The 12,221-nt window shown below is 39.7% G+C and overlaps 1 protein-coding gene across 1 annotated transcript in view; it reads left to right on the forward strand.

The window, feature by feature from the left end:
* Positions 1-12,221, forward strand: part of UNC13B (unc-13 homolog B) — a 215,393-nt gene that overhangs the window by 51,321 nt on the left and 151,851 nt on the right. Inside the window, exons 4-5 of the mRNA XM_068973725.1 lie at positions 6,300-6,417; positions 7,469-7,592. Coding sequence (XP_068829826.1) covers positions 6,300-6,417; positions 7,469-7,592 — 242 coding nt within the window. The remainder of the gene's footprint in view (positions 1-6,299; positions 6,418-7,468; positions 7,593-12,221) is intronic.

Below are 12,221 nucleotides of genomic sequence, written 5' to 3' on the forward strand. Positions count from 1 at the left end.
CTTAAAGGTTAAGATTATGAGGGTTTGGGCTAAGACAGTAACAGAAGGATAGATGAAAGATATTAAGGAGGTAGAACCAATACTTGTCTTGGATGACTGGATAAGTGGCATGCTACTCGATAGGACAGGATATACTATATCAGTTACGAACAAGCTTATATTTGAAGTTCTTACAGGACAGGTAGGAAGAACATTACAAAAGATAGAAACTTGAACCTGGTACTCATGGAGGAAGCCTAGGTTGGAGAAATATTTTGGTTAGTTGAAGGCATACGCGTAGATGAGAAAGCTTAGGGAGAATGTGTAGGGTGAGAAAAGGGGCTGGGGTAGGGCCCGGAGACCACCAGTATTTAAAGAGGGGACAAAGGGGACTAAGAAGGAGTGAACAGAGAAGAGGAAGGAGAAACGAGATAGTGGTGCCCTGGAAGCTAAAGAGCTTCCAGAATAGCTAGTGGTGTCAGATTTCTCACTGGTTGCCTCTCTCTCAAGATTATAAACCTCATTTATTCCCTCTCTGTTGTACTGACATCAGAGTGAGATCATGTGTTTCTTTCTTCACTCATGCAAAGTCAGCTATAAACAGTTTTTTCAAGTCTCTTCCTTGTTTGCCATACCACAGTTCTGGCTGTGGTATATAAACCTAGCAATCCTTCGTTCTTTTGACTTCCCTATGGCTGTCATAATCACTAAAATTATAACTGTTCCCAGCATGAGAAACGTAACAATCATCTACAGTCTCTCATCAGCACAGTAGCATTATTCTTGTTTATTTTCCAGTTTCCCATAGCACTTCCTCTTTCAGCCCTACTGTGATACGTGTGACTTTTCTTCTGTCTCCCACCTGGAGATACTGTGTGGATTTTCTCCCCTCTCCTTTACATGGGCTTTATTAGCGATATTACCCACCTTTCTGCTCCTGTTCCTTACTCCTCTTATCCTGCTCTTCTGTCACTGGCAGCTCCATTGCTGGTCACTTGTCTCCCTTTCTCCTTTTCTTTTTTTCTCCCTGATACATTATGTGATAGTATCTAATGTTCATTTTGGTGTTTCTCATCTATCTTTAGTATTTATCTTATTTCCAGGAATAGACTGTTCATTCCTTAAGGGCAAGGAGGGCATCTTCACTTATTGTGAATTTCCTAGCCCAGGATCTTGTGTACATGTATGTATATATACTGTCAATTGAGTACTGTAGAGAAAAGAAGCTTCCCCAGAGCACTGGGGATGAGGCAAAACAGAGCTCTCAGACTTCTCTTAGTTGAGCCATCTGAGCAGATGTAGATAAGAGGCTTCTTATAGAAGATATCTTCATTGTTTGGGCCTTATTCCCCAGAGTTCCCTGAAGAATAGATTTTCTTTTTTATCTGCTCCAAGTCAAGCTGTAAAGACCTCTGGCTATTTTTTTTTTTTTAAGCTGTTGGCTTGAAATGGGGCTTCCCTGGTGGCTCAGATGGTAAAGAATCTGCCTGCGATACAGGAGACACAGGTTCGATCCCTGGATCAGGAAGATCCCCTGGAGAATGGAATGGCTAACCACTCTAATATTCTTGCCTGGGAAATCCCATGGACAGGGCAGCCTTGTGGGCTACAGTCCATGGGGTAGCAAAAAGTCAGACACAACTGAGTGACTGACACCAAATTTTCACACACTTGAGATACTATTTAGGACTTTCTCGGAGGATATTATATATATCCCTAAGTAATTTTTCTTTTTTAAATTCAAAAGATTTGGGATTGTTAGATTTATTTTCCAAGGCTGATCAGCTAATTAGGCTGAATGAAATGGTATGCAAAAGCTACCTTTCCCCATGGTGAATGCCCTAACGTAGTAACTGGGTATAGTCACCTACTTTTTGGTTTTGAACAGCTCTCCAGATAGCTTGGAAGTTGCTTGAGAGAGGAACTGGGTCCTGTATTGTGTGTCTTTCCCAAAGTACCAAGGCATATGTATTGTATATGCTCAGGGAAATTATATTAAATGAAAAAATTGAACTCAGTTCTTTTCTATTCTGTTGTATTTACATAAAAGGGGCAAATTTTCTCTGCTTTACTTGTCTTCAATATGCTTGATATGAATTTTACAGCTATAATGCCACATCCCAAACTAGTGAATCTAAGAATATGTATCTTAATAGTACAATAGGGAAGCCAAGCTCTCTCTCAAGCACACACTGAAAACTTCACGTGATGATGGGGAGGGTGGTGGGAAGGGGGTTCAGGGTTGGGAACTCATGTACACCTGTGGTGGATTCATGTCAATGTATGGCAAAACCAATACAGTATCGTAAAGTAAAAAAGTAAAAAGTTAACAAAAAAAAAACTTGACGTGATGAATAGCTGTTGTTTTTCTAAGAATTCCATTGTGCTTTTCCTGCTGGAATTGGCCTTTTCTCATCTTTCTTACATTTCCCCCGCAAATAAATCTGTGTTTCCATAGGAGCTTTCTAGAGAATGTTTTTTAGTGTTAACATAAGGGTTTGCTTGTTTCATCTTAAGTCTGTAATTATTTTTGAGTTAGCCTTTCCTAACTGATATTCTTCCATATATGACGCTTGCTTCTGCTTAGTTGTCGTCTGGCTCTTTCTAGTTTCTTTTCAAATATTTTTTTCTAGTTATTATTATAGGAAAATCATTGTGTTTATTGTTATCTTGTGATCATTTCATTTATAAGTAACAGTGCCTGCTTTAACTGATAATGACTACTGGGTTCTGCAGGGACTGACTAGTGTGAGCTAGCACACTCTAGTGTCCCTCACTTGCCTCACCCCATGTTCCCAACAGGATTAGATGTTCTCGGGGCCCTTTTACTTTTTCTTCGACTCCCGTTCATATATCTGGTAAAGAAGCCTTGCTTTTTCCTCAAAGATTCCTGTCAGTTCAGTTCAGTTCAGTTCAGTCGCTTAGTCGTATCCAACTCTTTGCGACGCCATGGACTGCAGCAAGCCAGGCCTCCCTGTCCATCACCAACTCCTGGAGTTTACTCAAATTCGTGTCCATTGAGTCGGTGATGCCATCCAACCATCTCATCTTCTGTCGTCCCCTTCTCCTCCCACCTTCAATCTTTCCCAGCATCAGGCTCTTTTCCAATGAGTCATTTTTTCATATCAGGTGGCCAAAGTATGGAGTTTCAGCTTCAGCATCAGTCCTTCCATGAACATTCAGGACTGATTTCCTTTAGGAGGGGCTGGTTGGATCTCCTTACAGCCCAAGGAACTCTCAAGAGTCTTTTCCAGCATCACAGTTCAAAGGATCAGTTCTTCAGCGCTCAGCTTTCTTTATAGTCCAACTCTCACATCCATACATGACTACTGGAAAAACCATAGCTTTGCCTAGACGGACCTTTTTTGGCAAAGTAATGTCTCTGCTTTTTAATATGCTGTCAAGTTTGGTCATAAATTTTCTATCAAGGAGTAAGCGTCTTTTAATTTCATGGCTGCAGTCACCATCCGCAGTGATTTTGGAGCCCCCCCAAAATAAAGTCTGTCACTGTTTCCATTGTTTCCCCATCTATTTGCCATGAAGTGATGGGACCAGATGCCATGATCTTGTTTTCTGAATGTTGAGTTTTAAGCAAACTTTTCCACTCTCCTCTTTAACTTTCATCAAGAGAATCTTTAGTTCTTCTCTTTCAACCTTAAGAATGGTGTCATCTGCATATCTGAGGTTATTGATATTTCCCCCAGCAATCTTGATTGCAGCTTATGCTTCCTGCAGCCCAGCATTTCTCATGATGTACTCTGCATATAAGTTAAATAAGCAGGGTGACAATATACCACCTTGATGTACTCCTTTCCCTGTTTGGAAGCAGTCTGTTGTTCCATGTCCAGTTCTAACTGTTGCTTCCTGACCTGCATACAGATTTCTCAAGAGGCAGGTCAGGTGGTCTGGTATTCCCATCTCTTTCAGAATTTTCCACAGTTTGTTGTGATCCACATAGTCAAAGGCTTTGGCATAGTCAATAAAGCAGAAGTAGATGTTTTTCTGGAACTCTCTTGCTTTTTCCATGATTCACTGGATGTTGGCAATTTGATTTCTGGTTCCTCTGCCTTTTCTAAATCCAGCTTGGACATCTGGAAGTTCACAGTTCACGTTTTGCTAAAGCCTGGCTTGGAGAATTTTGAGCATTACTTTACTAGTGTGTGAGATGAGTGCAATTGTGCAGTAGTTTGAGCATTCTTTGGCATTGCCTTTCTTTGGGATTGGAATGAAAACTGACCTTTTCCAGACCTGTGGCCACTGCTGAGTTTTCCAAATTTGCTGGCATATTGAGTGCAGCACTTTCACAGCATCATCTTTCAGGATTTGAAACAGCTCAACTGGAATTCCTTCACCTCCACTAGCTTTGTTCGTAGTGATGCGTCCTAAGGCCCACTTGGCTTCACATTCCAGGATGTCTGGCTCTAGGTGAGTGATCACACCATCGTGATTATCTGGGTCGTGAAGATCTTTTTTGTATTTTTTTGTTTTTCTGTGTATTCTTGACCCCAGTTCTCAATATCTTCTGCTTCTGTTAGGTCCATACCATTTCTGTCCTTTATTGTGCCCATCTTTGCATGAAATGTTCTGTTGATATCTCTGATTTTCTTGAAGAGATCTCTGGTCTTTCCCATTCTATTGTTTTCCTCTATTTCTTTACCCTGATCGCCGAGGAAGCTTTTTTATCTCTCCTTAACTATTCTTTGGAACTCTGCATTCAAATGGGTATTTGCTTTTTGCTTCTCTTCTTTTCACAGCTATTTGTAAGGCCTCCTCAGACAGCCATTTTGCTTTTTTGCATTTCTTTTTCTTGGAGATGGTCTTGATCCCTGTCTCTTGTACAGTGTCACGAACCTCCATCTGTAGTTCATCAGGCACTTTGTCTATCAGATCTAATCCCTTGAATCTGTTTCTCATTTCCACTGTATAATCGTAAGGGATTTGATTTAGGTCATACCTGAATGGTCTAGTGGTTTTCTCTACTTTCTTCATTTTAAGTCTGAGTTTGGCAATAAAAAGTTCACGATCTGAGCCACAGTCAGCTCCCAGTCTTGTTTTTGCTGACTGTATAGAGCTTCTCCATCTTTGGCTGCAAAGAATGTAATCAATCTGATTTCAGTATTGACCATCTGGTGATGTCCATGTGTATTCTTCTCTTGTGTTGTTGGAAGCGGGTGTTTGCTATGACCAGTGCGTACTCTTGGCAAAGCTCTGTCAGCCTTTGCCCTGCTTCATTCTGTACTCCAAAGCCAAATTTGCCTGTTGCTTCAGGTGTTTCTTGACTTCTTACTTTTGCATTCCAGTCCCCTATAATGAAAAGGACATCTTTTTTGGATGTTAGTTCTAGAAGGTCTTGTAAGTCTTCATAGAACCATTCAATTTCAGCTTCTTCAGAATTACTGGTCAGGTCATAGACTTGGATTACTGTGATATTGAATGGTTTTCCTTGGAAACGAACAGAGATCATTCTGTTATTTTTGAGATTGCATCCAAGTATTGCATTTCAGACTCTTTTGTTGACTATGATGGCTACTCCATTTCTTCTAAGGGATTCTTGCCCACAGTAGTAGATATAATGGTCATGAGTTAAATTCACCCATTCCAGTCCATTTTAGTTTGCTGATTCCTAAAACGTCGATGTTCATTCTTGACACTTCCTGTTTGACCACTTCCAATTTGCCTTGTTCATGGACTTAACATTCCAGGTTCCTATGCAATATTGCTCTTCACAGCATCATCGGGCTTTGCTTCTGTCACCAGTCCCATCCACAACTGGGTGTTGTTTTTGTTTTGGATCCATCTCTTCATTCTTTCTGGAGTTATTTCTCTACTGATCTCCAGTAGCATATTGGGTACCTACCAACCTGGGGAGTTCATCTTTCAGTGTCCTATCTTTTTGCCTTTTCATACTGTTCATGGGGTTCTCAAGGCAAGAATACTGAATGGTTTGCCATTCCCTTCTCCAGTGGACCACATTTTGTCCAGAGGTATAACTTGGGGGCAGTGCTAGTATTATAATAAAACATATGAAATTATTGCTTAAGTTCAGAGACTGTATGCAGATACTGCTGGCAGTAATGCTCTCATTCTTCTTGTGAAACTGTGTTAGTCTACCCATGATTGTAGCTCCAAGGGAGGAGGGACAGATTGACAGAGGAAACTTTCTGTATGTATGTGTCTAGGAACATAGAGAATGGTTGAAGCATCTGGGACATTTTGATTTTTTCCTAATGACAGGATCCTGATGAGGTTTAGCAAAACAGATATCACTATTTCTCTTATATTGCTTGGTTTCTAAAAAAGGGCTTTCTTCTTTCCTTTAGTGAGATTAGTCGCCTGGACCTGGGTCTAAGTGTGGAAGTATGGAACAAAGGACTGATCTGGGACACCATGGTGGGAACTGTGTGGATTGCACTGAAGACGATTCGTCAGTCGGATGAGGTCAGTCAATGCATTGCCCCTTTGGAGGCATGGCTCTAGCCCTTGCTTCTCCTCACCCTAGCTCCATTCAGCTAATGTTCGTCCATATATTTCAGATTTTTCTGTCCCGTTTCTAACCAGGACATAATACCTGCTTATTCCTAACGTCACCCAGAGGTTCAGGAGATTTTATTTCAGTCTGGCCTTCCCTCTGCCCTGTGACTGAACTCAGGGATGCCAGAGTACCTTTTTAGCCTTGTCAGGTAGTTCGCCCCTCTGTGTACTCCGTGCATGGTGGTAGGGGTATGTGTGGGATTGGCAGGGTGAAGGAAGGGAGTGCGAGGGAAGGGGAAAAGGAGAGAGAGAGAGAGTGTGTGTGTGTGTGTGAGAGAGAGAGAGCGAGAGATTGGTCAATGTAGGAAAACTGTGGCTTCTGAATTTCTTCTAAGACACTGTTCTGAGAAGAGTCCCATCAAACTTTGTTAGCCAGCTCTTTGAGTCACCGATCCTAGGGACCTGATTTCAGTCTTCCTCCTTCTACTTATTGCCCTAATAGAGTTTAAGGAACTACAAGTTTGGCAATTGGTATTCACACTTGACTTCATACAGTGTTTTCAACACTTTACCAGATGAGAATGTAACTCAGCATCATTTCCTGTGTCACTGACTTTGAATATTTTCACTGTGGCCCCAGTTCAGCTCAGCTTAACTAGTGATGTTACTAGCTCTTTAGCAATTAGAAGCAGTGATGCATTAAGTGACATAGTCATTAAGAATCATACAAATTAAATATTGATCCATGGGGATGCCTTGTTTTTGAGTTTAGTGCTCTGGAAATTCTATCCCTGGTGGGCTGGCAGAAAGCTGAGCACAGTGAAAACTGCCTTCCCACCAGAGAGAAGCCACCCACAGCAGAGGCAGGTGGTGCGACTCTGGTGTGTTTGCCTCATTAGGATATGTGAGTGGCCCTCAGAAGCTCTCTGACAGGGAAAATGAGAGAAAAACACTTGGGCCTTTAACCGAGAGAGAGTCCTGAAAGAGGGAAGTTTAATCTTGGATCTCTATTTTCTAGGAGGGGCCTGGGGAATGGTCCACGTTGGAGGCAGAGACATTAATGAAAGATGATGAAATCTGTGGAACTAAAAACCCAACTCCCCATAAAATTTTGCTTGATACAAGATTTGAGTTGCCTTTTGGTGAGTCCGATTTAAAAAACCATTTAATACTTTTTACATGTAAAGCTGTTTGAAGTTGTTTCTAGTTGTTTTATTACTGTGTCTTCTGTCAGCTGTTCTCCTTCAGGGCATTCTGTTTTCTGTTCTCTTCCCTGTAACACCGAGCTCAGGTATGTGCGAAGTAAAGTCTAGAATGTTGCTCATTAAAGAGTCCACACTAAAAGCATTCTTTTCAAGTCATCTAGTTTCTTATTAACTGTTTCTTATGATGACTTATGAAATACTTGTCAGAGAATATCAATGACTTATTCTTTTGATAATATTTTCACATTTATTGTCTTGAAGTTAATATATACGCTATGATTTGTCAATTTAAACATTAAAGTAGCACTAATAGAATAGTAATTTTAAAAAATCACACAAAAATACATATTCATTGTAAAAGTTTAGATAGTATGGGAATGTATATGGATAAAAAGTTAAGTCTCTCTTCCTGCTTCCTTTGACCTCTTTTGCATTCCCCAGAAATAAACTGTTGACTTGCTTGTGTCTTGGTCTAGCCACAAGAAATTTCTTCTCTAGAAATTTAGTTTGACAAATTTCGGTCATACTTTATGTAGTATATATGGTGATAGTGTTGTATAAAGCATGTTATCTTGGACATCATTTCATGTTATACTTATCTATCTTGCTGATCTCAGTAGTTTCTTTATATCATAAATTAAGCAGTCCTTTTTCTTTTGCCATCATTTATTGATTGACATGTAGGTTGTTTCCAGTTTTTTTTTTTTAAATATATATGCTGCTATAATGAACAGCTTTATCTGTACCCATTTGTGAGTCTAAGAGAAATTCCTTAAAGTAGCATTTAAGGAATAGATAAAAAGATATGTTCATTGTTACTTTTCATAGTACTGCCAAGTTGCTTGTGTTAAACAAAAAAGGATTGTGCCAGTTTATATTCCTACCAACTATGTTTCAAGTGTCTTTTTTCTGCACATCTTTGCCAACATTTTGTAACTTCCCAATTTTTAAACATTGGTATCTTGTTTAATTTAACTTTTTTCAGTTTTAATTTTGACTGTTTACTGATATTCATGTTTACTCTTGTTGTTGCAGATATCAGTCTGTTTTTATCTTGTACCTTCTGGTGATTTGAGCAAAAATGGCATGATTTTCCAATAAGCTCAGAAATAATAAACTCAGAACAACTATTACTTTACGAAAAACAGAAAGGAAGACTTTCTTGCCTATCTGTAGGCCTAGTTTCAGGTGAAGAGAAAAACAGCTGGATTCTTGCTTATAGCTTAGTTGCTTGTATTCTTAGTGCTGTGTTCTTAGCTGTACCTAGTCTGGAATGGAGTTTGTCTTGTTGAATTGGGAGCGGGGTGGGTGGGGAGGGATCTTGGTTCAAATACACCACTTAAAGTTGTAGTTGATTTTCTTGAATATCTCTTAGGACCATTTCTAGAGACTTTCAGTTCAGTTCAGTTGCTCAGTCGTGTCTGACTCTTTGTGACCCCATGGACTGCAGCATGCCAGGCCTCCCTGTCCTCCAACTTTTCCACTCTCCTCTTTAAGTTTCATCAAAAGGCTCTTTACTTCCTCTTCACTTTCTGCTCTAAGGGTGGTATCATCTGCATATCTGAGGTTATTGATAATTCTCCCTGCAGTTGATTGCAGCTTGTGCTTTATCCAGCTCCACATTTCACATGATGTACTCTGCATATAAGTTAAATAAGCAGTTGTACTCCTTTCCCAATTTGGAACCAGTCCATTATTCCATGTGCAGTTCTAACTGTTGCTTCTTGACCTACATACAGATTTCTCAGGAAGCAAGTAAGGTATTCCCATCTCTTGAAGAATTTTCCGCAGCTTGTTGTGATCCACACAGTCAAAGGCTTTAGTGTAGTCAGTGAAGCAGGTGTGTTTCTGGAATTCTCTTGCTTTTTCTATGATTCACCAGATGTTCTCAATTTGATCTCTAGTTCCTCTGCCTGCTCTAAATCCGGCTTGAAGATGTGAAAGTTCTCAGGTCACATACTGTGAAGCCTATCTTGGAGAATTTTGAGCATTACTTTACTAGTGTGTGAGATGAGTGCAATTGTGTGGTAGTTTGAGCATTCTTTGGCATTGCCTTTCTTTGGGATTGGAATGAAAACTGACCTTTTTGGGTCCTGTGGCCACTCTGTGTTTTCCAAATATGCTGGCATATTGAGTGTAGCACTTTCATAGCATCATCTTTTAGGATTTGAAATAGCTCAGCTGGAATTCCATCACCTCCAGTAGCTTTGTTTCTAATGATGCTACCTAAGGCCCACTTAACTTCACACTTCAGGATGTCTGTTCTAGGTGAGTGATCACACCATTGTGGTTATCTGGGTCATTAAGATCTTTTTTTTATAGTTCTTCTGTGTATTCCTGACTTCCCTGGTGGCTCAGATGGTAAAGTGTCTGCCTACAATGCAGGAGGCCTGGGTTCAATCCCTGGGTCAGGAAGATTCCCTGGAGAAGGAAATGGCAACCCACTCCAGTATTCTTGCCTGGAAAATCCCATGGACGGAAGAGCCTGGAAGGCTACAGTCCATGGGGTCGCAAAGAGTCGGACACGACTGAGCGACTTTCTTTTTTTCTGTGTATTCTTGCTACCTCTTCTTAATATCTTTTACTTCTAGAGACTTTAAATGGTATTTTTAAAAAGTATGTTCAGTTTCTCTAGGAAATAGATCTGTGGAGCTCCTCACACTGTCATGCTAGAAATTGGTCAGTCCAGTTCTCATTGCATTTTAAGCAAGCATTCCTCTTTCAAAACTGCATCATTATATTGTGTCATAGGGAGAAATATATATTTCTTTCTAGATTTTATTTCATGAGAACACTTGGATAGTTTATTTTGGTATCTATAGTATTTGCTTGGCACATAACAGGTGCCCAATTAATTTTTTTGAATAAACATTAAGGTAGAATCTCAGATAAGTGTCTTTGTGAGTTGATGTAAATGTGCTAATACGGTTTTGTCTCTATGATAACCATGTTTGGGATATAGTTTTTAAAAACTTAAAGGGTCCTTCTTAAGGAAGAGTTTGGCTTGTAGCATGCCATATTTCAGCAAAGGAATTTTTCTTTGGATAATTCAGAAACCTATGAAATATTCTGTTAAATTTTATACCATCATCTTTTAAAAATGCTAACTTTTAATTTTAAAAATCATATTGTAAGTGCAGAAAATACAGGTGTACAAAAAGACAAAGATTTCTTACAATCTCATTTACTAGATTTTTTTTACATATTATGTTTTTTCAGTATAGGTATACAGTTTTCCTATAAAATGGCACTGTGTATTATTTTGAGCTGTTTTATATACTAATTACATAATTATAATGTTATATAAAATGTGTTTCAGTGTATGAATGCACAATAATAGTAAAAATAGCATTTGTTGATCAGTAACTGTGTGCCTGTGGGTGTATCCTGCTGCTGCTGCTGCTAAGTCACTTCAGTCGTGTCCGACTCTGTGCAGCCCCAGAGACGGCAGCCCACCAGGCTCCGCTGTCCCTGGGATTCTCCAGGCAACAACACTGGAGTGGGTTGCCATTTACTTCTCCAATGCATGAAAGTGAAAAGTGAAAGTGAAGTCACTGAGTTGTGTCCAACTCTCAGTGACCCCATGGACTGCAGCACACCAGGCTCCTCCATCCATGGGATTTTCCAGGCAAGAGTACTGGAGTGGGGTGCCATTAAGCATTTACATATGTTGTCTCATTTAATCTTCACTTTTGTCCTCTGAGGTAGACCCAACTATTAGTTCCATTTCAGAGATGAGGAAACAGAGGCACAAAGTATTTAAATCTTTTGCCTGAGATCATTTGGGTAGTTAAGTGGTAAAGTTAATTTTGAGATGATTTGGCTCCAGAGCCTGGGCTTTTAATTTAAACTAATATATATTTAACCACTCCTCTTGTTGGGTACTTTGATTGTTCTAAGTTTGTACTATTAAATAGTACTGCAATAACCATTCTTGTAGCTCTATATTTGTTGTTCTTAAAACTATTTTGAGCAGTGAGGCAGTAATACATGTACCATGGTGTAAAAACTACCCAGTAAAAATTAGGTCTCCCTCACAAATCAGTTACCTTTCTTCGTTATAGGCTACTACAGTTAATACTTGTGGATCTTTCCAGGCTCAGTCTTTGAATCTATAGGCATATATTTAAATCCCATCTCCTTTTGAAAACACAAATAGTACATATTCTAACACATCCGCTGTCCTTTGCTGTTTTCTACTTAGCAGTGTATGTATCTTGGTGAATTGTTCTACATCAGAACATACAGACCTGCAGCACAGCAGCCCTGCCTCCCCTCTCACTTCCTTTTAACACATGCAAAGTACACTATTTTATGGATGGGGAGTGCTGAACAAATTAGGTAGTAAATTACTTGAAGGTTTCATTGTAAGACTTTGAAATAGTGTCACCAGTTGCTGAAGAGTAAGTAGTTTGAGGGGAAGAAGGTGAAATTTTGCCTAAGAAGGACAAGGGCTGTATTTGATTCCTTCTTGTGGACTACTAGAAAGTGTACCTGTTTAAATGTCACCAAAGCTGACCTGATCCATATTTTGTCTCAGACTGGTTTCTCTTTTGTGCTGAATAT

Source organism: Capricornis sumatraensis, chromosome 6 (assembly GCF_032405125.1).
Source record: "Capricornis sumatraensis isolate serow.1 chromosome 6, serow.2, whole genome shotgun sequence".
NCBI lineage: Eukaryota > Metazoa > Chordata > Mammalia > Artiodactyla > Bovidae > Capricornis > Capricornis sumatraensis.